Genomic DNA, 26,276 nt, shown 5'->3' on the forward strand with positions numbered 1-26,276 from the left:
TATAGCACGCACTTGATAACGAACAACAATATTACCATAACTAAATGCTTTATTCTCCCAAAAATAATCAAAATATTTTCTAAAATATTCATATTATATATATATAAATAAAGTGACCAAGTTATGTTGATACATACACTATTCAAATCTACAAACTAAAGAGAAAAAAAAAAAAGAGAAAAAGAAAAAAGGAAAAAAGAGCCAATGTTTCAAAACCACAGAGAAGGGATAGAAAGCCCAATGGGCCTCCAATTGTTGGGCTTTGAGTGGTTGGAGCGAGCCCAAAACTTAATAACGGGTGGGCGTCCTAGCCCTTGATTTGGGCTCCTTGGGCCTATCTTTAAGGATACTGACTTTCTCCAGAATCTCCAAGACCTGTTCCATGGAGGGCCGGTTTCTAGGGTTCTGCTCCAAACATTTCAAAATGAGTTCGGCTAAGGCCCAGGCTCCTTTGGGCGAGTAGTCGTCCCCAAGCCTTGGGTCCATTAGCTTCTTTATCTTCTTCTTGTGGGCCAGTGACGGCTCGGCCCACTCCACCAAGTTGTGAGACCGACTGGGCCGGTTTGGGTCCACTGCTCGCAGCCCAGTTAGAAGTTCAAGCAGCACCACACCAAACCCATACACGTCACTCTTTATGTACAAATGTCCTACAAATTTCAAAATAAAATAATATCAGAAATCATTATTTTATATAATAATTGGGAAAGGGCAGGGAAGGTAAATAGTACCAGTTGCAATGTACTCGGGTGCAGCGTAACCGTAAGTGCCAACTGGATTTGTGCTGACGTGGGTGTCTCCATTAGATGGGCCGAATTTTGCAAGCCCAAAATCTGACAGCTTTGCGTGGAAATCCTGAAAAAGAAAAATTCAATTTCAATAAATAAATAAATAAAGTCCCACACGTGTGAACGTATTCTTGAATCTTACCCCATCCAGAAGAATATTCGACGCCTTGAAGTCGCGGTAAATCACGCTCTTCTCCGACGTGTGGAGGAACGTTAAACCACGCGCCGCCCCTGTGGCTATTTTGATCCTTGTTTCCCATGAGAGTGGCTCTACGCCTTCTGAAAAAAAAAAAAAAAAAAAATTGAAAATTTAAAAAACCCAGAAAAATGGTTTCTTTTTACGCATCTTAGAAGAACACGACTCTGTTTATAAACTCGTGATCAATCTCTAAATTAATAGACGTGTGACTTTCATCATCCAAGAACACATACTTCGAAATAAGTGATTTTCTAAGCTTCCTCTTGACATGTGTTCATAAACAAGAAGAAATTGCTTCTCTTCCCAGCAATATCCGATCAATTTCACCACATTTGGATGGCTAAATTTCCCCAGAAAATCCACTTCCGCCTGCACTTCAAAATCAAATTAAAAATTATAAAAAAAAAAAAAAAAAAAAAAAAACCCAATATTTTAATAATAATAATTGATTAGAGAGAGAAGATCTGAAGTGTGAACGGAAGAAATACCTTCCATTCGCGAAGACCCTGAGAGCTGTCGGGGTTTGACTTTTTCACGGCGACAGGAATTCCGACGCCGACCTTGGACGGCGCGTAGGTTGTCTCATCGACCCAGCCTTTGAAGACTCTCCCAAATCCGCCCTCACCCAGCATGGTGTCGGGCCGGAAATTCCTGGTGGCCGTCTTCAACTCCGACAAGGTGTAGACTTTGAGATTCCGGGGCGTGGTGGAGGCGTGGCGTTGGGAGGAGACTGGGGAGGAGGGCTTGGTGGGCGGCGGGGTGTGGGTGTCGACGGGAGTGCCGCAGAGGTTGCCCATGGAGCGCAGTGATGAAATTATGGGTATTGGATGAAAAGGTTTGAAAGAGTATATAAGAAACAGAGGAAAACAGAGTTGGAGGAAGGAGGCAGGAAATTATGGGGTAAAGAAATTAAGGTTTATAAAGGGAAAAAGAGAAATTTTGGAGCTTGATTTGTGTTCTTCTTATGACGTTGTTTATCCTCATCAGACCCTCCAAAATCTGTGCTCACATCATCATTTTGCTACAATAATTCATTTTACCATCAATGTCATTCCTCAATTTCAACTCATTTTTCACCTCAAATCAATCTCAATTAACTAATTCTCCTAACCAATTTTACACTCTTTAAGTCCCATAGTGAGAGTAATCGACCCTCCATGTCAATATCGGTCGTACGTTGTGGTCGAGAACACATGAGTTTAGGTGAGATTAGGGGTTTCGAACGAGCATGGAGGGTTGAATGCAGGACGAAAATGCTTACTATTGAAGGAATTGGCACTGCAAGTCGAGTGAGAAACTCATCCTCGCGGGGAGAAATGTCATGGGTTGATTTGAGAGATTGGTAAAAGTAAAGGTCTCGTGTACGAATGATGACGCCTGCTTAGTAGTTCATGGAACAAAGTATGTACAATTTATTTCATATTTTAGTCATGTTTTGTTATAACCCAAACTCACCCAAAGTAGATATTATTTGTTTTGGGTTGTTATATAACACTGTCAGCCACACGGTTTTAAAATGCGTCTACTAGGGAGAAGTTTTCACACGGTTTTAAAATGCGTCTACTAGGGAGAAGTTTTCACCCCTTTACAAGGAATGCTTCATTCCCCTTTCCAATCGAATTGGGATCTTATAATCACACCTCCCTTGGGGGCGAGCGTTCTCACTATCACAGGCAAGTATCTGGTTCTGCATTTGTAACCACTCAAACCCACCACTAATAGATACTGTTTTTTAGTTTTCCCTCAACGTGTTAAGATGAGGTTTTCACACTTGTATAAAGAATAGTGTGTTTCCCTCTCACGTCTACGTGGAATCTCACATGTTTTTTACTAGTAAGGTATCATAATATTGTCTTTCAATTTTGAAGCTTTTTTATTTTATTATTATTATTTTTTTTTAGTTTATATATATAGTTTTTGCTACAATAAATGTGGAGATGTAACTTTCAACTGCACCAAAATAAATTGATTGACTTGGCAATTATTTTCCATATTTATTTTTTCTAAAGAAAATTTAGTCAAGGCGACTTTAATTGGGTCAAAGCGACCTTAAAACACTCAACTAGTACTTATCCGATGATCTTAGCATTTTTTTTTAAGACTTATCAAGACAGAAAAATCAAATAATGTGCTAACTAAGAACTCTCGAGTCCCATCAATACTTCATAATGTCCTCTTGAGCCTCAAGATACCATCAACCCTCACAATTTGCTTGAGCACGTTTGAGAGTTGGCTCATAAGCCAACTTTATGTTCGAGATCTCTTAAACATTGATCCATCTGGGCCTATTGAGACATAAACTTTCTCATGTTCATGTTTAGTCATTTTTGCATACCATGTTAGAGTTTGACCCTATATTTGAACATCTGACTCGTAGAAAATGGCGCAATGTTAGCACACCTCTACCACCTAACATTATCCTCGAAAATACATTTTCAAACAAAGACGTTTAAGATACTAGTCTCCAGCATTAGCTAGGTATGAACAAAAAAAAAAAAAAAAAATCACGAGTACATAAGTAGGAAGAAGCAATGAAACAAAACGACAATTGATTAGAGGAATTGGAAAAGGGGAAGTTGTCCCCACCAAAGCCTTTGCCATTTATTTCAATAAAGTAGTTCCTTAGATGCCCTCAACTTCCTCCCTTTAATTGCTTTTACTTAGTCAAGTGTAGTGTTTTTCACATTCTATTCAATTTTATGGTAAATTTCTCCGAAGTCATTCAATTTTGACATGGTGTCGGTTCATTCATATACTATTCATTTATTGACGTATCACATATTCAAGTTTAAAATTTTAATGGGTTTGAAACTGATACTTGAAACAATCATCTTCGGTTATGATATCTAAGAGTAGAGGTATACGAAATGCTTGAAAAGATTGAAGATTACTACTATCTATACTATTAAGTTGTAGTTGCGTAATTTTAATTATATACCGTACGTGTATAGACAAGTTATTTTAATTATATATCGTACGTGTATAGACGAGTTTTAATGAAGTGATAGGAGTGCTCGAGTTTTGTCTTCAGAACATATGATGATTCTGAGTCATATCTTCAGTAATCAAATCAAAACATATGATCTAATTACTACTTTTGAGTCATATCTCTCATAAAAAAAACCCCAAAAACTAGTTAATCTCGACCTATTTTTGGGTCATTTTCCATCAGTATACCACTGGCTACTTTTCGAAGTTACTGTCAATATTTTTCGACATCATTGTGAAAAAAATGTTCAAATTTGATTATTTTAAGTCATAGCTTTCGTAAAAAAATTCAAAAAATAGCTTTGTTCTCCGATAGCAACAGTTTGACGGTTTGATGATGAAGTTTTTAATATTTTAATAAATATTTAAAATTTCATATTTGTGTATAATAATTGATTTACATTAATTAATTTAACAATTATATGATGCTATGTATAAACATAGAGTCATTTGAATTAAAAAAAAATAAAGTGAATAAAATCTGATACAAATCCAATAGCTCGACATTAATTATGAAAAGGTTAAGTCAACTTTACATTAATTATATATATATATATATATATATATGGGCAAATGGTCAATTTCAAATATCAATATTTATATATTAACTTTTCGTGCATGATTAACGATTAAAATATTTATAGTGTTCGATAATTAATTTTATTTATTTACCCTTCTAGGCTTTTCCCCGGCTAAGTTTACTTATTTCGCCTAAGCTCAACTAGTCTGATCTGAGCTGTCAATTTTTATGGTTTGTTCTTAGGGTTTTTGTTTAGATGTTTTGCTAGTCCCTTTCGTCATTGTCGTCATTATCATCATAGACCTATAGCTAGTAGGTCCTTGAGGCGTGACTCTAGCGATGGTTTCCAACTCATAGTTCGCATCTCGAACACTATTCTTAGATTCTAGGGCTTAGTTGATATCTCCCTGGTTCAGAACCTAAACGTTATATGTAGGTTGACATTTTTTTTGTCAACTCAACCTGACTATCCAAAAATAGGGTTACAATCCAACTCAACCTTATTTCACTTTTTAAAAAATTAAGAATATGTAAAGTTTCTGACCAATATTAAAATATTTTATGATATTTTAGTTATTAATGTAATATGTATTGTAAAAATTAGTATCTTTTAAATAATGTTAAAAAAAAGAAAAAAAACATAACACCTCAACAACCAAATCTAACCTGAAAATAGAGGGTTGAGTTGAACTGTAAACTCTATTTCAATTGCTTGGGTTACCAACCCAACTAATAAAAAATTTCTGACGAGTAAAATTAAAAAATCAATATAATTCAGCTCAACCCAACACATCCGGTGTCATTTGTTTTATTATTTTGTTTGTTCTCGTGAACGTGAGATACCTGATTTCAAGATACTCAAATTTAAATTATATTAAAATAATATGTAACTTACGAGTACTATTGGTATAACACATAATCTTACGACATTTTCATCTACAAATCCTATCTAACATATCAGATATTTATATTTATATTTTCGAGTATATATATATATATATATATATACAACATTGCCCACAGAAAAATGATTGCATACTGTGGAGTAAAGCATGAAAAGGAAAAAGGGAAGTCCACTTATATGAAGGGACAAGAGATTAAACTTGTGACAATACTTAGTTTTCGAAAAATAAAAATAATAATAATATCTCGCGATGAGATAACCACTCACGCCCCTACAAAACCACCCACGTCTCGCATTCCCTCCAACGGACAGATTTGGAGTAGACTAACTGATGGCAAAGACAGATCAAGAAGAAGCAGTTTGTAGGTTAAGTCGAATCTAGATACGATTCGAGTGGACTCATTGATGTTGGTTGGTAATAAGTAGCCAAAGAAACCATGATCCATAACGGGACCTAGTAACAGTCAACCCACTTTGTTGGCCTTAGTCCGCATGCGGTTCAAGCTCATAGACACCCAACGACTTGTGCACCACCTGAATTAACCTGCAACCTGACCTGGCTCAAAAACTCATGCGCGCTCCTGCCCCGTAGTCGACCCGTAAACCCAAGTCAATCATGTTTCTGAGCCGTGTCCCCACAATCTTCAGCTTGGCACACTCTAGCGGCTCCAAATCGACTTAGGCGATGTATTTAGCTCGGATTTGAGTTATTCCAAGTTTTGAGGCTTATTCCTTACATTTTGTACCATTCTAGAGCTATTTCTAACGTTTTTTTTGAGCAACCATGGTCAGTATGACCTCATTTATTTTGGTCAGTTTAAATTACTTTTTCGTTAAGAAAATTGAATTAGTTAGCATTGTTGGATGAATTAAATTATAAATCATGCCCTAACTCGAGAACGTGGGTTTACATAGGTGGGTTTGGACTTGAGGAGCATTTTCGAACCAACTTTAGGACTATTTGGTGACTCCGACTCAGGTTAACCAAGCAATCGTCTCTACTATTAGTTTGATTAGATGAATTGTATTATGTATGATGACGTGTGTCCTATGGCCCCTGGACGTGTCATAAGTATGATGTTATGCTATGTTACATGCTATGCTATGTTATACTATATTATATCATGTCATGTTATGTTGTACTATGTTATGTCGTGTTATGTCATGATGATATGTTGTGTTATGTCATATCATGTTAGGTTATGTTGTACTCTGTTAGATCATGCTATGTCATGTTGGACTATGTTGCCTGCTATAGTAATATGGTATGATGACGACAATTTACGATGCGTAAACCTCCATAGTCCATGTCATGTAAGCTATGTTATGTATGAAAGACTTGAGAGGAATTATATATGCATAACTCATAGATTCACTCTGATATAGATGAGTAGAGATTTGACTTGCTTCATATGCTATGGTTTTAAGCTATGGGATCTCATGCATTTGTGTATTTTATGCATAGGAATATTTCTCCGTTATAATAATACAGACATGTACCTTACGACTTACGACGTTTATACTTGCCATGATGTTATGCAGGTCCTTTCCCTCTGTGGTGTCTGACAATCCGTTAACAATTGCTAGCTCGACAAGCCAGGACCAAGAGGTATGTGAGCTCACATGGTGGGTCCATGTGCGCATGTGTGAGCCATGTGTAGAAATATACTACACATCTAACCCTACCATGATTGAAAAGTTGTCCAAAGCAACGCAATGATGTTTTAAAAATGATAAGTCCCACCATATTACATGTGTTTGCATTTTTCAATTTCAACATTAGGGTTAGTTACTGCATATTTCTTAAAACTCTTATTGTTAAGGTAAAGAAAAGGCACCCTCATATAATTGAAGACGTCACGAAGAAGGCCACGGAACCCGTGTTAGAGTAGTTACATTTATGTCTATTTAGTAGCTCTTAGGTTAGATCAAGGCATTCTTTTATCATTTATTTTTTTTCCGCTTTATTGATTTTGTTTTTAAGATTCTACTACAAACGTTTAAATTAATAACATCACTTATAAAATACTTTAAATGAATGCTTTTGCACTTAACCATCATGTCACACATATAATAACAACTTTGTTACCGTTAAAAAAAAAATAGGGTTGTTACTGTTGAATGAAAGTCCCACCCCGGCTAATTTAGGGAATGATCATGGGTTTATAATTAAGGAATACTATCTTCATTGGTATAAGTTTTTTGGGAAAGCCCAAAGTAGAGTCATGCAAGATTATGCTCAAAGTAAACATCATACAATTGTGAAGAGTCGTGTTCATCTAACGGTTACCATCCTAAAGAGCACGCGAAGAAAAAAAAACAAAGCCAAGACAAAAAGGGCTGATCCAATCTTAAGGAGAGTTGCTTTCAATGAAGAGATAACTTAATTAATTAATTAAGTAATTAATGAGGCGACGTACAAGTCCACGTTCTATTCATCAATGACCCGTTAAAAGTGGGTTGAGTTGCCCAGTCAACAGTCAACCGTCAACAGTCAACCCATCCCAACATTATTCATTCCCTACCTTTCTCTCCTTTACATTTTCACAAACTACCTCCACCAAAAGTCCTTTCTTTCATACTTTCTTCCCTTTCAAACGAGACCCTTTTAAGGGTAGTCCTAAACGAGACACTTGAGAATACGCCTTACGGTTAATGATGAAAGGTTAACGATGGCTCTGATGGGTGGTTTTTGCTAGAATAGGCATTGACAAGACACTTGAGAATACGCCTTACGGCTAATGATGAATGGTTAACGATGGCTCTGATGGGTGGTTTTGCTAGAATAGGCATTGACGAGACACTTGAAAATACGCTTTACGGCTAATGATGAATGGTTAACGATGGCTCCGATGGGTGGTTTTCCTAGAATAGGCAATATCAATGGCTCAAAAGTTGGTGGTTGGTTGCCATATTTTATGAAGTTTCTTAGATCTACAGGTCAGTGTATTGTGACTATTTGAGCTGACAAATCCATTTTTGCAGCTATAAACAAACAAACTTAAGACCCAACATCATCATTCAATGCACGTAATCTAGCCAGCTAAGTAACGAAACTTTTGGGAGCTTTCCTAATTCTTATTCGAACTCCTACGTTGCGAAACGACAGAAACGTTTGTACTATTCATATCGTAACTCGTATTTTGCATTCTATATAAAAGAATATTGTATTTAAAAAAAAAATTCAGGGATCCTCTTACGAACAGCATACAACCATTTACGAGTATTACGCACCTGATACGTACCTTGGAACATCCCAAGTAGCTTCGCAGTCCACAAGCTGAAATGAATTGATATCTGTCTTTAAACAAGCTGCTTTCGGCTGACGTAGGTGTAAGCATCTCCTCCTTTGAATCAAATATCACATCAGTTACATAAGAGAGTCGTGTGCTTATAAAAGTATGATGAAATGCTTTAAAAGAAACTCGATATGTTAGACTCCTTACATGGCTTGTTCGGCGACTTGTATACAGCAATCTCCAAACAGATGTTTAGCCGTCTCACGGATTCGATAGCTCGGCATTGGTGTATCCATTCTGTTGTGGAAGTGATGGTTGTAGCGAGGAATGTCGAGTCCTACCAATGTGTAGTTCTTGTAAATAAGTTCGGGAGGCCAAGTATTCGAGTGCTACAATAATTTCGCCAATATGAGGGCGAAATGATGGTTGTTCCTGAAGACACAGTGCAGTAACTGCAACTGCTTGTTGCAAACAACGAAGAGGGAAACGTCCTTCCAATAGGGGATCGACTAATTGCCCGAACTTTCTTCGGTCCTTCAGGAAAGGATGAGACTGCAGATTGTATAGAAGATAATGACACAAATTATCCTAAGAAAACGTCAGCAGTTATACTCTCGACTCTCGAATATACGACTGTATCGGATAGAGAATGCCACGAGGCTAAAAGTCCTACACAAGCTCAAATACGAAATCAGCAAGTTGAATTGGCTTTGAGCAAACAAAGTTATTAGATTACTAACCCAAGAAACTAGGCTCTGCTCCCCTGTTCTCCTTGTAGTATCGATTGCCTTACGACCTGTAATAAGCTCGAGTAGAACCACGCCGAAGCTGTAAATATCGGATTTGAGGGTTAACTTGCCACTCATGGCGTACTCTGGAGCACAATAGCCATGTGTTCCCATGACTCGAGTTGAAACGTGAGTATTGTCACCAACCGGTCCTAGTTTAGCTAGACCGAAATCGGAAAGCTTCGGATTAAAGTAATTGTCCAATAAGATATTAGCTGATTTCAAGTCACGGTATATGACAGGGGGATTTGCTTCACAGTGGAGATATTCGAGGCCTCGAGCAGCACCGATTGCAATCTTGATCCTTGTATTCCAACTCAGTGGCTCTTTGTCACTACCCAAATCTGAAATAAAGAAGATAAAGAAGATTCATCATCAAGGATCAGATCTATAACAGCCCAAGCCCACCGCTAACAGGTATTGTCCTCTTTGGACTTTCCCTTTCGAACTTTCCCTCAAGGCTTTTAAAACACGTCTATTAGGGAGAGGTTTCCACACCCTTATAACAGCCTAAGTTCCCTTATAACAGCCTAAGTTCACTGCTAGCAGATATTGTCCTCTTTAGGCTTCCCTTTTCGAGCTTCCCCCTCAAGGTTTTGAAAAGGCGTCTACTAGGGAGAGATTTCCACACCCTTACAAAGAATGTTTCGTTCCCCTCTCCAACCAATGTGGGATCTCACAATCCACCCCTTCAGGGTCCAGCGTCCTCGCTGGCACTCGTTCCTCTCGATCTCACAAAAATAGCTTTTAATTGTTAAAATGTGTTGATATGAACTATAATTCAACAAATTTAAAACGAATATGGAAGACTGAAAAAAGAAGAACACTTACCAAAAAGATGATCATCCAAGCTTCCCATAGGCATGAACTCATAAACCAAAAGCCTCTCATCTCCATCACTACAGTAACCAATCAAGGTAACAAGATTGGGATGGTGTAGCAAACTCAACATAAGAACTTCCACAAGGAATTCCTGAAACCCTTGACGCCCATCACGATTAAGCTGTTTAACTGCAACAATCTGCAAAGAAGAACAAATGGTACAACTCAATGAATTTTCCCCCAATAATTGACATAGCTATGCAACTTTACCTGCCCTGTTTCCAAACGCCCTTTGTAGACGCGTCCAAACCCACCCTCGCCAAGCAAATCCACTTCCTTGAACCCTCTTGTGGCTGCGGCGAGTTCACGGAACTTGAAACTACGAACACCACCGCTCCACTTTGAACAGCCCTCACCAAAACGCAGGGATTCAAATTCAACACCATTATCAATTTCGACTCTGTTCCCATCTTTAGTGTGAGAACTAATACAACAAAAGCAACTCATATCGGTCAAACCCTAATGAAAAACCCATCAATCATGAAGAATCGCTACCGAAAAAGCCATTTATGAATCAAACAGAAAAGCCCTAGCCATTAATCGCCGCGAAACTGACAATTTTTTTGTAAGAGACGCATCGTTTTCTCCTCCTACCCCTCCGAATCGGAGAGATTAAGAGGAGAAAACTCAAATGGCAACGAACTGGTAGAGATACAGAGGAATGATTACAATGAACAAACAGCAAAGCTAAAACCCTAAGAATAGAAAGAGAAATTAGCGGTTTAGCGCCACAGTTAGAGGGGAGTGGCTCCTGAACCGAAGCCATCTTGGTTTTGTTCTAATGGGAAAAGAGGAAAGAAGAAAATGGAAGGAAAAGGAATGTATTGGGTGGCGGTGGACAGGTTGTGCCAGGCAGCCGCCGTTCTGATTCCTAATTCTGTCCGCCGGTTATTGTTCTTTTACATAATTGCCCTTGTAAATACCGTTATTTACCAGACATGCCACTAGGGCGTTTCCATTTCTGGAGGCGGAGGCGGAGGCGGAGGAAACCGTTTATGAAAGTCAGCGCCGTCATCATTCAGTGACGCTCTGTGTGTCACCGAATTTTCTTTTTTATTCTTTTATTCTTACAATTTTATTGAACTTTTAGTAACACTTTATTTATTTATTATTATTATTTTTTATTTTAGTTTATTAAATATCTATATAAATCCATAAAATTGACCCACATAATAATTTTAATATTTGTATATATGAATTTATAAATTGTGAAAACGTATTTTTAGGATTTAGATCAAGATTTTGAATATGATAATCTTGACATTCTTATACATCCGACATAGTTATACTACTTATGTTAATCAATCAAAATAAGTATGTTTTAACAAAGAAAATTCGTGAGAGGTGAACTAATATATAATTACTCATAATAAAGCAGGTGAATCTTATTGATATATGTAGTAATTTTTAGGTCTTTTTTAGTCATCCTATCTCATTCGGACATGGTCTTGATTTCATCTACCCGAATATCACAAAATCATTTCTATTTGCTTCCTTTATTGAATTTGAAATAATTTGTCTTATTCTTTTTATATTTTTTTTTAACTATAAATAAAAATTAAAAGAAAAGGGGATTGAGGATTTAATTAACTAATAATTAAAGGGAAATTAAAACACCTTTCTTCTTGTAATGATGTTTCCTTGATCTTGACTCCATCCATTAGCCTAACTTTTTTTTTATATATAATTTCCCACAAAAAAAGAAGTCAATCATAAATTTGGTTTAAATTAGGAACGGCAGTCAAAGATTCTTCCTAATCGAAAATAAATAAAATAATGTCATAATCTAACTTAAGGGTTACAAACAACAAGAATATATCTACTCTAGCTTCAATCTCATGGTCGTCACCGCGACATCGTCATTCGTACAAAGACACTTGACATTTACCTGAAAAAATAATAGTAGTACGAGACTTGAGTATTTTAAAATAGAAGGAGTCCAGAAATGGAATCATATGTAATCATGTTTGAGACTCTTATTGTTTCAAAATTTTATACATGGTCTTAGTCTCAACTTCTAATCTGGGCAGAATTGAATGTGTAGTACTTCTCTACACATGGACAAAATACATGCACATGAATTACCAAACAAGTTCGTATATGTACCCTTGGACTTGGCCATTCAACTAGCATGCACTCACGCGGCCGGTATACCATGGAAGGAAGGGAACCAACATAGTATCAAGGTGTACATAATACCATATCATAACATCGTAGTATACGCATCCGAAGTAATCAGAGTGGAGAAGTATCCTGATGCACGTGAACATTCGATAGGTGTGAGATCCCTATAGTTCAAAATCATGAGAGGTATCTGTGATACAAGATATATTTTCATTAATTTCATACATAACATAATCATTTTATGTCGTCTCATAATGTAGTGTAAACAAAGTATAACATAGCCCAATTTTAAATGACATAACGTGTCAACATGATATTCCATAATATGACATATCTCATAATTATAGCCTAACATAACATATCAAGTTTCATAGCACAACATATTCACAACACAACAATAATATAATTATTGACACTAAACAATCACAAATACAACATGTGCAAGGGTCATAACGCAAGCGTCGTTCATACTTCAAGCAACTCATTCAACCAAACTAGCAGTGAAGCCATTTACTTGATTAGCCTAACCAAAGTCACTAAATATTCCTAGAACTGACCTAAATTTGTTCCTCAATGTCCGATTCAACATGTGGACCCACGACATCCGATTAGAATATATTACAAGCTTAACTTACCTAAAGGTATCAAATAATTCCAATTTTCAGCTCAAAATAATTTAAATTGAGCAAACAGGGTCATGCTGACCTCTAATGCTTCCAATAATGTCAAAAACACTTCTGGAGGGTAAAGAAGGTAGGAAATGATTCCAAATAGTCTAACCCAAACCAAATGAGCTATTTAGAAGCCATCTGAAGGGGCTAAGCCGAGTTGAAATAAGAGGGGTGCGGGCGCAGTCGGGTTAACGGTATGGGTAGACAGGTCAATTAAGGGGTAGGCGTGTGCAGTATGGGTAGCAGCATGCATGGGCTGAGCCATCTGCGTCCTGTTTTAAACACGCATGCAGAGAGGTCTGTGAATGGATTTGGGTAGCGGAGAGATTCGGCTCCGGTGGCTCAACATTGAGGACTTTCTGGATCCCGGTTCAACCAACCCACGGGTTGGTCTTCCTTGCCTGATTTTCCTGTATTTCCAATTTGTCCTCCAACATCCTCCGATAATGGTCGACGTGTCTTCTCCAACCACCACTTATTCCTGGGAACTTTTCCTTGTGGAGTGTGACTGCAAAAACTCCGATTGAACCCACTTTCCATCGTCGTGCGTCCGTCCTTAAACACTCACTATGTACAATGCATACGGTTCTGAAGGGACAGATTGAAGTGCTCTTGGTCTACAGTTCCTTCCCTCTCTTGGGACTCTGTGGATCTAAGGACTCTGGATAGAGGATTGTTGCTACGAATTTGATACCTTGATCCATCACTCAATTCCCTTTAATTTGTATTATTCGTTAGATTTTTCTTAGAAAAATTAAAAATCTTTATAAGATTGCTATAAACTCACCTCTTAACTTCAAGGTTTAATTTTTATGCAGTAAATCCAAGGATGAACATCTAGGATACCTTAGAACACCATAAGCCACCTTGGAAAAGAACCAGCTTTATATCAGCCTTAAAGAGTATTCTTCTTACAAACGGAAATTAAATTTTTGGGGTTCATTATTGCTAGCAACAGCGCAACAGTAGATCCTACCAAAACTAAAGCTATTAAAGATTGGTCCTTACTAAAAAATGTGCAATTTTTTTTTGGGGTTTGGCTTTTATTTATCGAAAGTTCATCAAAGATTTTAGTATAATTGCTTTTCCATTAACAGTATGCTAGAGGATCACTTTTATTAACGAATCTGACTTTCGTACTAAACATAAAGATGGAAATACTAATAAAGAAGCCGATGTCCTTTGGTAGGAAGGATTCTCTGATTACTGTACAAAGGAGGGAGATTATTGCTTTTGAAGAGTTACCATCAATGATGAGTTTGATGTTGATTTTTATGATATTTGGAGTAAATGTTGCCACCATGTTAAACCCTAATGACTTCCACATTGTTGATGGATATTTGTTTAAGAGCAATGTCTTCTGCATACCACACACATCCTTTCATGAGCAATTGATAAAAGACTTACATTTTGGGGGTTTGCCAGGGCATTTAAGGAGGAGATATAAAACTATTGAGCTCGTGTTCGGAAGAGATTTTTGGCCACAAATTAGGATGTTACAAACTATTGTTGGAGGTTGCAAATGCCTCAGACAAGCTTTTGGCTGCTAGTTGTCACGATTGTACTTTTTCAACCACATAGCACCATGATCTTGATATGCTCACAACCAGCTAAAGAGGAACCCAAACCCCATATTCATTTTTAGCTAACCTTTATGGCTTCGTCGGACCTTAAACGAGATTTGTCTTCGCCAACCGAAGATCACTTGTGCGAAACCCAAACTTGTTCGGCCACACATGTCGCCTACGCGTGCATGTTCAATCGTCTGCGACACAACCAACTTGTCTCTACACTAGGACAAGTCACTCGACTCGACCTAAACTCTACTTGGGGCCAAGATCTCTCATGTGCAACATCGCATCTCATCATGTCATCTTGGTTCCCAATTAACACGGCCCATATGTATTGACGTCATCCCAAGTCATGGAGTGTTGTTGGCCATCGTAGCTCACATGGTCATGTCATCGAGAACGGGTCCACATGTTGTTCGTAATATTGGGACATCCCGAACATCCATCCATCTGGGTTCAATCGAGGCATTGACCCTCCCGTGCCCATGTCATGTCCTTTACAGACTCCGTATCGAATAGCGGGTGCATAGTCCAACCTCCGACACATGGGATAGGACACAATAGCGGCACACCCATGTCGCCCGATACTGTTCTTGAAAGACCCATTTCAAAAGAAGTCACCCGAGACACTCGTCTCGCAACGCTCACTCTCATTTTAACACATATATGTGCCACAAGGTAGCTCGCTTATGCCACAGGGCCTAGGGGTGATAGAAAGCCGACACCATGCCTCCCCCTAAGGTACATTTTGAGGCATTTTCAATCCTCCTCAATTAGAAATCATTTTGGCAAACGGTCATACGGTGTCGTGGAGCATCTTGTTTGGTGTTTGATTGACACCAAATTTGGCGAGCATTCATATTTCATATGGACGAACTTGACTCCAAAACTACATGACCATATTCCCTTCGAAGCCCCGACTTTCGAGGTTAAGGGCCGGGGCCTACCCGGCCCTTCAACAAACCCATCTTTGACACTCGTGGCCCTTATCTTGCTTATGTCTCGTCTTTTCTTCAATGTCCACTCTATGTGGTGTGTTAGATGATGCATCGTCCTTCTCGGTTGCATTATGGCACTTGTCTAGGTCCTAATGAAGCTGAGTGGGCGCCACTTGAGAGTCGCCACTTTACTTGTCGCAACTTGAGAGTCACAGCCTAAGTAAAAATGTGACACTAAGCACTGCCGCCCTCAATCCTTTGCCATTGGGGATCTCAGGATTGTCCATTTACATTAAGACTAGGATGCCTTCGGGCGTTCATGGCAAGCTCCATCCAAAGAGAAATTGGGCCTTTTCCTATTGATGAACGCTATGGTCCTAATGCCTTCAAAGTTCATCTTCTACCACACTTCAAAATTTCCCCTACTTCCAATTTTTCATACCTCACAGCTTACCATGCCCCCAGTTGGTTTTCACTTGTCTTCTGAGTTAACTCGAGAATGAGTTATCTTTAGGTAGAGTGAACTGATGTAGTGTATTCTTCAATGTACTGTATTTTTTAGTTGATTTTCTCTTTTACTGTGGCTTTACCATGGCTTTAATCTTCTGGATTTAGTCTTAAGCCTTTCACTGTCTTCAGAAGCCAGAGTATTTACAGTTCGTCCGTAAGTAAGGCAGTAATCTTTAAAACTTTTAGTTTTGCTGCTGTCATTTGACTTAGTTACTGTTGCCAGTGACTTATAGGATGGTTCGTAGCCCTTTAAATAGGGGTCCCTAGGTTTTAAGAGGTATTATTCATTAAAGATTTGAATCAGGAACCCTCCAAGATTAGTCCTACACTAATAATATTGAGATATTCATTTCTCATTTTGAACTCCATCAAGAACAAAGATTCAAATGCAAAAGTTTACCTCAAGATTGTATTCGTTCTCGAATGGCATCAATAATCTCCTCTTTCAGAACAGTATCTATGGGCAGTCAGTGTCAGCTTATTATGAAAGAATGACCTGCACAAAAACTCCTTACGAAGCGGAGGTCCAACTTCAAGAGGTAACGTGTGGTAGAAAAATCACTCCGTTTCCAAATCCGTAAGATTCCAACAGAAAGGAATTATCCAGCTACCTGCAGCCTCATTCCAACAGCAATTCAGGTGCGACTTAGTTCATGGAAAGAATAAAAGTCCTAGCAAATGCATCACGTTCATGCTTAAGTATCAAATCTGTTTGAATCATTACATCCACATATATGATCATTATGCCCATTAACAATGTTCTACTTTTTTTGCTATCAAAAGTTTTGTTAACTAGTAACTGGTTCAGCCTAATGGATGCCAAACTTTGAACACCTTTATCCCAGCAGAATGAAACTACATATAATTATAAATTACCAACAGGCTCCTACAAGTAAATCATAAAATGCCGTTTGTAGAAATTTGAAACACAAATATGTATCCTAATCTATGTTTGGTGGTCTGTCAAATTGGAAACAGAACTTTATTTTTTCAGAAAAGATGTATATTTCATACATGCTTTGAAGTGTTCAAACATTTGAGTATCATTTCCATTGAAAAATGCTAAAGCGGTGATTAGTCACATGTTGCTACCTGTCTTATAGAATAGTCCTGAAGTTGCATTCTCCTTTCAGTTCCTTGTAACTTCCCCATCCTTGAATTCTCCATTTCAGCATGTCCTTTCTCTCTCATTAGCTCTTTGCCTATCAGCCTGAAACAATTTTTTTATGTCAAATGTTCAAAATATAAATGATTCTTAGAAATGAATAGCATGCCATTTTATTTCTAGAATAGTCCCAGGGCCCTTCCTGCGTCTACTGATTGAGTCTTGAATTAGGGAATCTCATTTGATTTTGAGTTACGGATAGGGAAGAAGATACTTTATATATGGACTCATGCATGAAAGTATCCGAGTGCTCGAGCTAGCTAATTAATTTACTCGACTGTCTGTAAAGCCTCTCGATTCATTCTAGTCTTTCTCCTTCACTCAATCAATCACTTGTCCCTGATTTCACTCCGTAACCTTTATCAAAGAGAACCCCTTCCCCTGCATTGTACTTCTTTCACTCTAGAGCAATTGAACCTTTCGTATGTAAGTAAATAGGTGTTTGGTTCTTTCTCCGATTCCTGTCCCTTCTTTCACGGTAAACTCATGAGACCTTCCTTCAATCCTCTATCTAAGTAACCTTACTTAACCTGACAAGAGAAGAACAAGATTAGTTTCATTACGGAAAGGTAAAGTCCTCTCCTATAAGTAACCGAAGAGAAAGCAAGACAAGAACAACAATATTCTCTTATTCATTACAGGAGGGTCAAGCTCATTCATTTCTAGAGCACAAGAACAAGAAGATTAATTACGGGTCGGTAATGCTGTTTAATGTTTACAGTAATTCAATGAAAACTAAATGAATCTGATACATATTTTTAATATCAAGCACTGGAATCTTAAAATCTCTCTTTTCATCAGTCCCTTCATTTACTACTACAAGTTTGTTCTCTTCTGCTACAACCATAGCTACGCCCAGTGTACATCTTATAATGCTCCTGAAACAAAAACTTGTTTGGTTTTCACTGTGGTAGCAGGTATAAGTACTCACGTAGTATGAGAACTCAGAAGACAGCATATATCTGGTGGCCATGTGGTAAGCACTTTGGACAGAATGCGTTTGGTATGCGAGAGACAACCACCTGTCCAGTTAGAAGTAGGTGTTTGCAGAAATCACCAAGTTTACCACAATCTTTTTATCATAACTGCCCATCGAACTCAGAAGTTCAATCTCTGTACAACACCACCAAAATAGTTACTATTGATCTTTTTTGAAAAAATGGAAATCCAAGCTTTCATTCATAAAAGATGAAGGAACCAGAACAGTTCATACGGGCTTGAAAGCACAAACCAATGAAAAAACTTAAAAAACAACCGCCTAAAAGGAGACAAACCACAATAATTACTTTTGGATTGAACGAAAGTTACCATTCTATCCAACATTGACAGGGTCTTCTCGGCACTTCCAATGCAACATCCACATTCATTGAAAATTTTCCGCATTGCACAACAGGTCTTTCGTCAGTTCCAGCATGCTTTTCACTAGCATACTTCAATTTCAAGTAGAATTGTCCAAGAGTGCACCACCCTTTACTTGACCAGGGAAGCTTACCCTGCTCTTTACTTCCATAGCATGAAAAAGCTATGTTGGACTGTTTCCTATCAATAAAATTGTCAAGGGCCTATCATAATTTTCCTTTCAATAGGAGATCCCATTTCAGATCAACCCCTTATTAATATATTATAGCATTCACTAAGAAAAAAAAACATTTCAGATCAATTTTATCCAGCCAATTACTTTGGTATTATCACTTCACCTCTCTGAATGAGAAAAAAAAATATTTATTTTTTATAAGAGAATTTCGTTGATGTTTGAAATTTACAAGAGGGATGTGTTATCCATGATACTTACAAATGACCTTCCTAATTTAGGATGAGGAATGTATGACTATAGCAAGCTATTAGACAATTTACACCAATTTTTGGTGTGGTAAACAACATTTTCAAATAGCCTAATATAAGTTTGTGTCTTCTCCGTGAATACTCTTTGATTTCTTTCTTCCTATAGATTCCAAACGAAAGCCATAATGAGAATTGTCCATAGCCGAATTTCTGCATTCTTGAACGGGTTGAGACCATGTCCAATAACTCCTTTACTTCCTAGGAAAAGTGAAATCTCCTACAAATAGGTTAGGCTGAACCTTATAGTGATAGATGCATCATTTATGTATAATATTTATGACAAAAATAAAGTGAATAGATTTTCTGTAAGCTTTTAAAATGAAGATAAATCAACTGCATAAGACTGAGCGGGAGCTCATAACTCAAGGAGCGAAGTTCTAAGGATGAGAGATGAACCTTCTTAAAGAGATCCGGGAGAGCTTGATTATCAGCAAATAGTATGCTAGCTTCAATCAATTTACTCTTTTAATATTCTTCCTGCTCTGTCTCGAAGAGCTGCTAGATATCATTATGACATGCAAAGTTGACATTGAACGAGAGAAAGAAGTGAGGATACCTGGTTGAAAAGTCATGGCAGCTTTACATTTGTGTAATTGATGCATAATTGCTCAAAACTGCACAGAACGAAGATTTAGCTTAGTCAAAATAGTGTTATTAATTCTCAGCTAAACTCAAAAAAAAAAAAAAAAAAAAAAAAAGGGGCAAGGTTAAATTATAAATTTAGTTCTAAACTTTCAGATTTGTGTATATTTAGTCCTTGAATTTTAAAAAGTGTCTAATAGGTCCATCAAGTTCCAATTTTCTCTCTAATTGGTCCCAAAATGTTCAACTTTTATCTAATAGGTCTTTGAACTATTTAACGTCTTCAAAAAATTCATGGGCCTACTCAACATAAATTGAAAGTTTAGGTCCCACTAGACATAAAATTCAATTATATATCTAATAGATCAGGAAATTTTAAAAAATTCAAAGATGTCTGGACCTATTAAGCACAATTAAAATTGAAAGTTCAAGCAAGTATTAGACATTTTTAAAGTTTAGGAACCTATTAGACACAAGATTGAAAGTTCTTGATCCATTTCGATACTTAAAGTAAGATGAAATAGACACGAACCTGAAAATTCACGACTAGACTTGTAACTTATCCAAAAATGAACTTCTCTAATCCTTACAAAATAAATAAACTTCAATAATCTTAAGCTCGCTTATAGACATCAAATTAACAAAGCAAAGCATATCAAAACAAAAAGATCTCCTCAGAAAAATAAAACAGCCCAAAGATCTATAATTTTGCATGTATCATAGGTATGTGAGTCACTTCCAGTTCAAATTTATGACGACTGTCCACATTAGCTTCAATACTTTTTAAACCATAAATGTCAAGTAAGCTTGAGGTAAGACTAATCTTATCAAAGAAAATGTGAAAGTGACAATCAGTTCTTGAAAAGTGTCAAGATGTCAAGGAATTTGATATATGAAAGAAAAATTAACCAATTTATATACTTTATAGACAAAAATAATATATACATCAAGAGAAAGAAGAATGAAAGGAGTTATTATCTTAATGTTATGTCAAATATCATATTTTTCCAAAATGCTTGCCTACTTTATAGACAAAAATAATATATACATCAAGAGAAAGAAGAATGAAAGGAGTTATTATCTTAATGTTATGTCAAATATCATATTTTTCCAAAATGCTTGCCTTCATGGCAGATTTTTTAAGGGAAAGATGACAGCTGAGCTCTATCTAAATTAACAAATAAATGAGAATTATAACTCGGTATAATAAATTTCCTTGGAAACATTTATTAATTGAAATGTACAAAAGGAAGGTGGAAACCACCTCTAAGCCAAGAAAGGATCTCCAATTAATAAAATTTGTCAGGTAGTTACCGAGAGAAGAAAGCTTAAAATAAGAACAATCTTATGAATTTAAACGTATAAAAGAATATATAAAATGAAAAGAGTAAAAGAGCTTGCCTTCCCATTGTTGCTGAAGTTTTACTCATTAAGGCGCTACTGCCCATAATATTGTACCCAAGAAATCAACACGCGCACCCTTCACTGAGCAACATCACCATCACTCACCAGAGAATTTACTTGCAAAGGTGATAAAGTATCCAGAGGGCAAGTGGGTAAGGAATTTGCAATTCATCAGTTTACACCACTGAATGATAAAAATAGTGTTGTCCTCCTTGAACCTGTAAATGATTAATCTATATCCTGAATACCATCAAATCCCTCAATCAACATACTATATGTCTTGGGATGAATTTGGCAACCTTGTCTCTCCATGACGCCAAATAGTTCAGAGCATTTATCAACAAGGCCCTTCTGAAGTAAGCCATCAATAAGTAATTTCCAAGCAATTTCATCATAATTATACCCACACTGAAGCAAACTATGAAACACTGTTTTTGCTTTCTCGTTATTTCCTTCGTCAAACAAGCCACAGAGCAGCAGCTTGCAAGAATCTAAATGTGGTAAACATCCATGCTCTACCATGATATCTAACCACCTTATTGCTTTTTCATACAATCCTAATTGACACGAACAACCAAGAAGAGAGTTATAAATGTCTTCATTAGGTGATAGTCCTTTTTCTTTCATATGATCAAACAACCTGCGGCCTACTTCCAAGCATCCCACCTTGCAAAGCCCTGAAATAAACTTGCCGTAAGTATTAGCATTAGGTGCACAGCCTTGCTTGACCATTTCCTCAAACAACTCCAAAGCAAATTCATAATCTACTCTCCTCCATAAGTTGGCAAAATCATTGGAAACCACCCCTGATGACAAGTCACCCAACTCTGTACTGCTATTTACTTCTATCAGCTTTGCACTTAACAGATGTTTAATTAAATAAGAATATGTGTAGAAAGACGGCTCACAACCGATATCATGCATACGCTTCAAAATGTCAAAAGCAATGTCAATTGATCCAGACCATCCATATGCATCAATCAATAAAGAATAAAGCAGAGTGTCTGGCAATATTCCTTTTTCATTCATTTTATGAAGAAATAACTCCGCGTCTTGTAATCTACCCAGGCTACAATATGCATGAATAAATACAGTATAGATAACTACATCAGGATGAGAACCTGCGGAAAGCATTTGATCAAACATCTGATGGGCACGGTCAAACTCACCATCTTTTAATAAATTTTTTATAAGAATGGTGTAAGTATCAGCAGTAGGCTTAATGTCCCTCTTTATCATTATTTCCACAAGTAAAAGAGCTTCTTGAAAATTTTTCTCTTTGCAATGTCCATCTATCAAGGAATTATAAGTAATTGAATTTGGAACGCATCCATCACTAAGCATTTTATCAAGCAATGAATGACCGTCACTGACTTTTCCGACCTTGCAATAGCCATCAATCAATGCACTATAGATTACTTCATTTGCCTTTATGCCTTTCTCCTTTAGGGAGTCAAAGAGAAAACGAGCATCTTCAACCCGCCCCCTTTTGCAGAGTACAGCTATGAAGACACTGTAAGTCCATTCATCAGGAACCAAACCATTTTCATTCATCAAACTGAGCAGCTTATAAGCACTACCCAGATGCCCTTCTTTGCACTGTCCATGGATTAATAGGTTGTAGGTAACTACATCTGGTTGAAGCTTCAGCTCAAGCATTTTATGAAGAAGTAACATGGCCTTGTGGACATTCTTTGCCCTGCAAAATCCCAATATCAATTCATTATAAGTGCGAGTATTTGGACTACAATTATTCGATTCCATCAGGCTCAAAATTTCCAAGGCACTCGTGCTCATTCCTTTCTTGCAATAGCCATCAATAAAGGCATTGTAAGTGACCACACTTGGAACCAATCCTTTCTCAAGCATCCCATCTAGCAATTTCTTGGCATCATCAAACTTATTGTCCTCGCATAAACTACGAATAAGGACTGTATAGGTATGTACATTTGGCTCACATCCCTTCTCAGTCATCTCCTTGAACACATTAAATGCTTCTGATTTCCTGCCCATTTGACACAATGCACATATGATAACTGTATATGTACGAACAGTCGGCCAACAATTATCCTCATGCATTTGTGAGAGCAATTTCAGAGCTTCATCAATCCTCCCGGCTTCACAAAACCCATGAATCAAATTAGTATAAGAAACCTCATTTCTGCGGCAACCTTTACTTGGCATTGACAGAAAAATTTTATTTGCACCATCTACATTTTTATTCCTACAATATCCTAATATCAAAGACGTATAAGTAAATGTATCCAAACTTAAACCGGCTTGCACTATCTTACTGACGTACAACTCTGCTTCAACTACATTACCCAACTTACAATATCCATTAACCATGGTATTGAGCGTGTACATATTCGGCGAAACCATGTCATCCAACATCTCCAAATACACATTTTTCATTTCATCAATCATGAGAAACCTCGACAACAACATCAAGAGCATGTTATAGCTCTTAAGAGTAAGCTTAAATCTTAAATCATCCCCCCGGCGGTTCATGCTCCGCAGCATTTCCAACACGAACAGCGCATTCTCTGCGGAATTCGTGGACTTAATCATTAAAATTCGCAGTTTTTCAGCAATGCGGAGGTACCCATTGGGAACAAGGATATTTAAAATAGAAACATAGGATTGAACATTGTGTTTGAATCCATGCTTCTGTTCGATCCAATTAAAAAACGCAAGAGCAGTTTTGGGATCGAGATTGAGGGCAAAAAGGGAAGATACATGGGATGGCGCAATAGAAGGGATCAAAATTTTCAGAGAAGGATGCTTTTGCCAATCGGGGCGAGAAAGAATGGAAAAAAGCTGCGCCGGTACATCATGTTCTACAGGAAGGCTTTGAGGAAGAGAAGCAGTAGTTGAGGTGAAGAACTTAAACGCGAGTGTAAATGTGAATCTGAGCCTGAATCCGAGAACGATAAGAAGCTGACCTGAGTTGATAATGCCGGAAGAATTTCTAATCATCGTAGGGCATCGAATAGCGGTGAAGACTCCATACATAAATGAAGAGTTCGGCGATGATGGAAAAAGATTCATCAAGCAATCAATGACCCTTGCAGCTCAGATTCAACAATCTCAAAAAATCAGCGGATTGCAGTATTGTAATGGCGTTTCTTGATGATCTAGTTTCTACGCGGCGGGGATTTACCCTTCTCGCCGGTCCAGGAAGTGAATGAAAAGAAGGCGGATTTTGGTATAAGTACCAAATTGACATCGGAATCTTTTCTTAAAACGTTTAAGGTTACAAAAACCCTTCCCTTTATTTCACAAAAATAATAATAATAATAATAATAGTAAATAATAAAAGTAATTTGTCTTCAATTTAAAATAATGGATAGAAAAAATGCAAATTAAATTTTTTTTTTTTTTATAAATGCAAACAAAAAAAACTCGAGACCAACAGGGGTAGTACAAGAATATTCACTTGTTGTCCATCGATTACGCCTTTTGACCTGATCTTAGGCCCTAACTCACCCTCCGTGGACGAACCTTGCGGAGGAACCCTTAGGTTTTGGGGGCATATTCACTTGTTGTCCATTGACTACACCTTTCGACCTGATCTTAGGCCCTAACTCACCCTTCGTGGACGAACCTTGCAGAGGAACTCTTAGGTTTTGGGGGTATTGGATTCTCACCAGTGTTTGCGTTAATCAAGCCGACATTCTCGCCCAGAGTAATTACAAAATACTCTTTTAAACTTAAATTATCAGTCTATTATGTGTTTAATAAATTTCAGAAAGCTAAATTTTAATTTGTGTGTGACTTCGTATTTTCAAATTTTAAAATTGATTCATATATTAAATATAAAATTATTTTGTGAAGAGTGATAAGTTATGGTGCTACTTGAGTTATGGTTCTCTGAAAACTTTTTGATTTGGTATTTATCCATATATCTCACTGGATTCCAAACCAATGAAACAATTTCTCACGATAAACTTCATGGTTTGAATGGTTTCGCTAGTTAACACGATGATCAAATCAAACAAGCTATTGAAGCTTTTAAAAAAAGAGAATTAATACACTGTAATTGTATACCGTGACTACTTTAAGACATTATAGGGCACAATTCACCAAAAAAAAAAAAAAATACTAAATAAAAGTATAGATATCGATCTAGTCCGACTTCTACAACCCTGTAGCTCGTTCAAACCCTCGTCTTGACCACTCTGTCTAAGCCTGATATGAAAAGAATAAAAGCAGTGGTTGAGTATTAAAATTCATCCTTAGGAGGTTGTGCGTAGACTGCTTATGAGCTATATCCTATGGTTACTAATTGGTTCACCTTAGCTTAACTTAGGTCATGGTGTGGAAGTCATAAATTCTATTTTCTTAGTCTTAATCAGACTGAAGGTTCTCGTGGTTCGTTCTTAGGGTTCTTGTTTAGATGTTCTACTAGTCTCTTTCATTATCATCATAGACCTATGGCTAGTAGGCCCTCGAGGTGCAACCCCGACATATCCAATCCATAACTCTCATTATATCGTTATGGACACTATTCTCAAATTCTCTGATAGAGTTTAGTTGACATCTCCCTAATAGACCTCATAATGTAAGCAGCATAAACAAGGTTGACCCTCAATCTAGCCGATATTGTCCAACTAGGCAGTCCTTTCCTTTCATACAATAAAATCACAATAAGAGGTGGTTGGAAATCCCCTAACCACACCCAGAACGCGCTCATAAAAATTTCACTAGGTTCATGTATTTTTACGACTTTATCCTTGTACTACCAAATCATAAAAGCACTACAGTGGATCCCCGACGACCATGCATGTTTATTAAAAGACAATTATCTGAACCTTTGATGATCGAGTCGAGTTTACTATTAATCGTTCTCGTACAAGACATTATACGCTTGAAGCTTGCGTGGATCGTGAGCCTAGTGGTGTGGGAGTGGGCCGAAGATCATTGGTGGGCTGCATCCTGCGTTCGTTTGGGATTGCAGTTGAAGGCATTGGGCAGTGGGTCTCCGATCGGGCATGGGCTTCATCTAGCGTCTGAAACTGGGTTGGGCAGAAAACGTTGTTGGTGGTTCAGTGAGCTCCTGGGTTGGGTTCGAGATTGGACCCATGGTTCCTTTTTTTCCTCGTGGTTCAGTTGAAGGGTGAAAGTTTTTGCCATATGTTACCAATTTTGTTTTGGGTTTAAA

General features: G+C 37.4%; 3 protein-coding genes across 30 annotated transcripts; all 3 read right to left on the reverse strand.

The window, feature by feature from the left end:
- Nucleotides 1–64: 64 nt before the first annotated feature.
- Nucleotides 65–1,918, reverse strand: LOC111799286 (putative serine/threonine-protein kinase PIX13). Of its 2 annotated transcripts, none has more exons than XM_087125184.1 (5): nt 1,473–1,918; nt 1,218–1,353; nt 928–1,061; nt 729–852; nt 65–647 (listed from the first exon to the last, which is right to left on the reverse strand). In XM_087125184.1, the coding sequence occupies exons 1-5, from the start codon at nt 1,779–1,781 to the stop codon at nt 289–291; spliced, it is 1,062 nt and encodes a 353-aa protein (XP_086981310.1). In that variant the 5' UTR covers nt 1,782–1,918; the 3' UTR covers nt 65–288. The 2 variants fall into 2 exon arrangements, with proteins under 2 accessions (XP_086981310.1, XP_023538537.2); XM_023682769.2 differs by having other exon boundaries at nt 928–1,064; nt 1,473–1,914.
- A 6,601-nt stretch (nt 1,919–8,519) lies between these two features.
- On the reverse strand, nt 8,520–11,308 carry LOC111797998 (putative serine/threonine-protein kinase PBL21). 2 transcript variants are annotated; one of them, XM_087125183.1, is made up of 5 exons: nt 10,516–11,308; nt 10,255–10,444; nt 9,376–9,767; nt 8,843–9,223; nt 8,520–8,743 (listed from the first exon to the last, which is right to left on the reverse strand). In XM_087125183.1, exons 1-4 carry the CDS (start codon nt 10,750–10,752, stop codon nt 8,897–8,899), a joined length of 1,146 nt encoding a protein of 381 aa, XP_086981309.1. In that variant the 5' UTR covers nt 10,753–11,308; the 3' UTR covers nt 8,520–8,743; nt 8,843–8,896. The 2 variants fall into 2 exon arrangements, with proteins under 2 accessions (XP_086981309.1, XP_023536699.2); XM_023680931.2 differs by having other exon boundaries at nt 8,843–9,187; nt 10,516–11,303.
- Nucleotides 11,309–12,014: 706 nt separating this feature from the next.
- On the reverse strand, nt 12,015–24,348 carry LOC111797999 (uncharacterized). 26 transcript variants are annotated; one of them, XM_087125186.1, is made up of 8 exons: nt 21,110–24,348; nt 19,523–19,740; nt 18,593–18,823; nt 18,216–18,397; nt 17,212–17,329; nt 16,520–16,730; nt 12,412–12,619; nt 12,015–12,193 (listed from the first exon to the last, which is right to left on the reverse strand). In XM_087125186.1, exon 1 carries the CDS (start codon nt 24,161–24,163, stop codon nt 21,341–21,343), a length of 2,823 nt encoding a protein of 940 aa, XP_086981312.1. In that variant the 5' UTR covers nt 24,164–24,348; the 3' UTR covers nt 12,015–12,193; nt 12,412–12,619; nt 16,520–16,730; nt 17,212–17,329; nt 18,216–18,397; nt 18,593–18,823; nt 19,523–19,740; nt 21,110–21,340. The 26 variants fall into 26 exon arrangements, with proteins under 26 accessions (XP_086981312.1, XP_086981317.1, XP_086981324.1 ...); XM_087125198.1 differs by lacking the exon at nt 12,015–12,193 and having other exon boundaries at nt 12,252–12,619; nt 19,523–19,603; nt 19,683–19,740; XM_087125196.1 differs by lacking the exon at nt 12,015–12,193 and having other exon boundaries at nt 12,252–12,619; nt 19,523–19,608; nt 19,683–19,740.
- Between the last annotated feature and the right edge of the window lie 1,928 nt (nt 24,349–26,276).

The sequence above is a fragment of the Cucurbita pepo genome, chromosome 7 (genome assembly GCF_057944985.1).
Source record: "Cucurbita pepo subsp. pepo isolate OVF chromosome 7, ASM5794498v1, whole genome shotgun sequence".
Classification (NCBI taxonomy): Eukaryota; Viridiplantae; Streptophyta; class Magnoliopsida; order Cucurbitales; family Cucurbitaceae; genus Cucurbita; species Cucurbita pepo.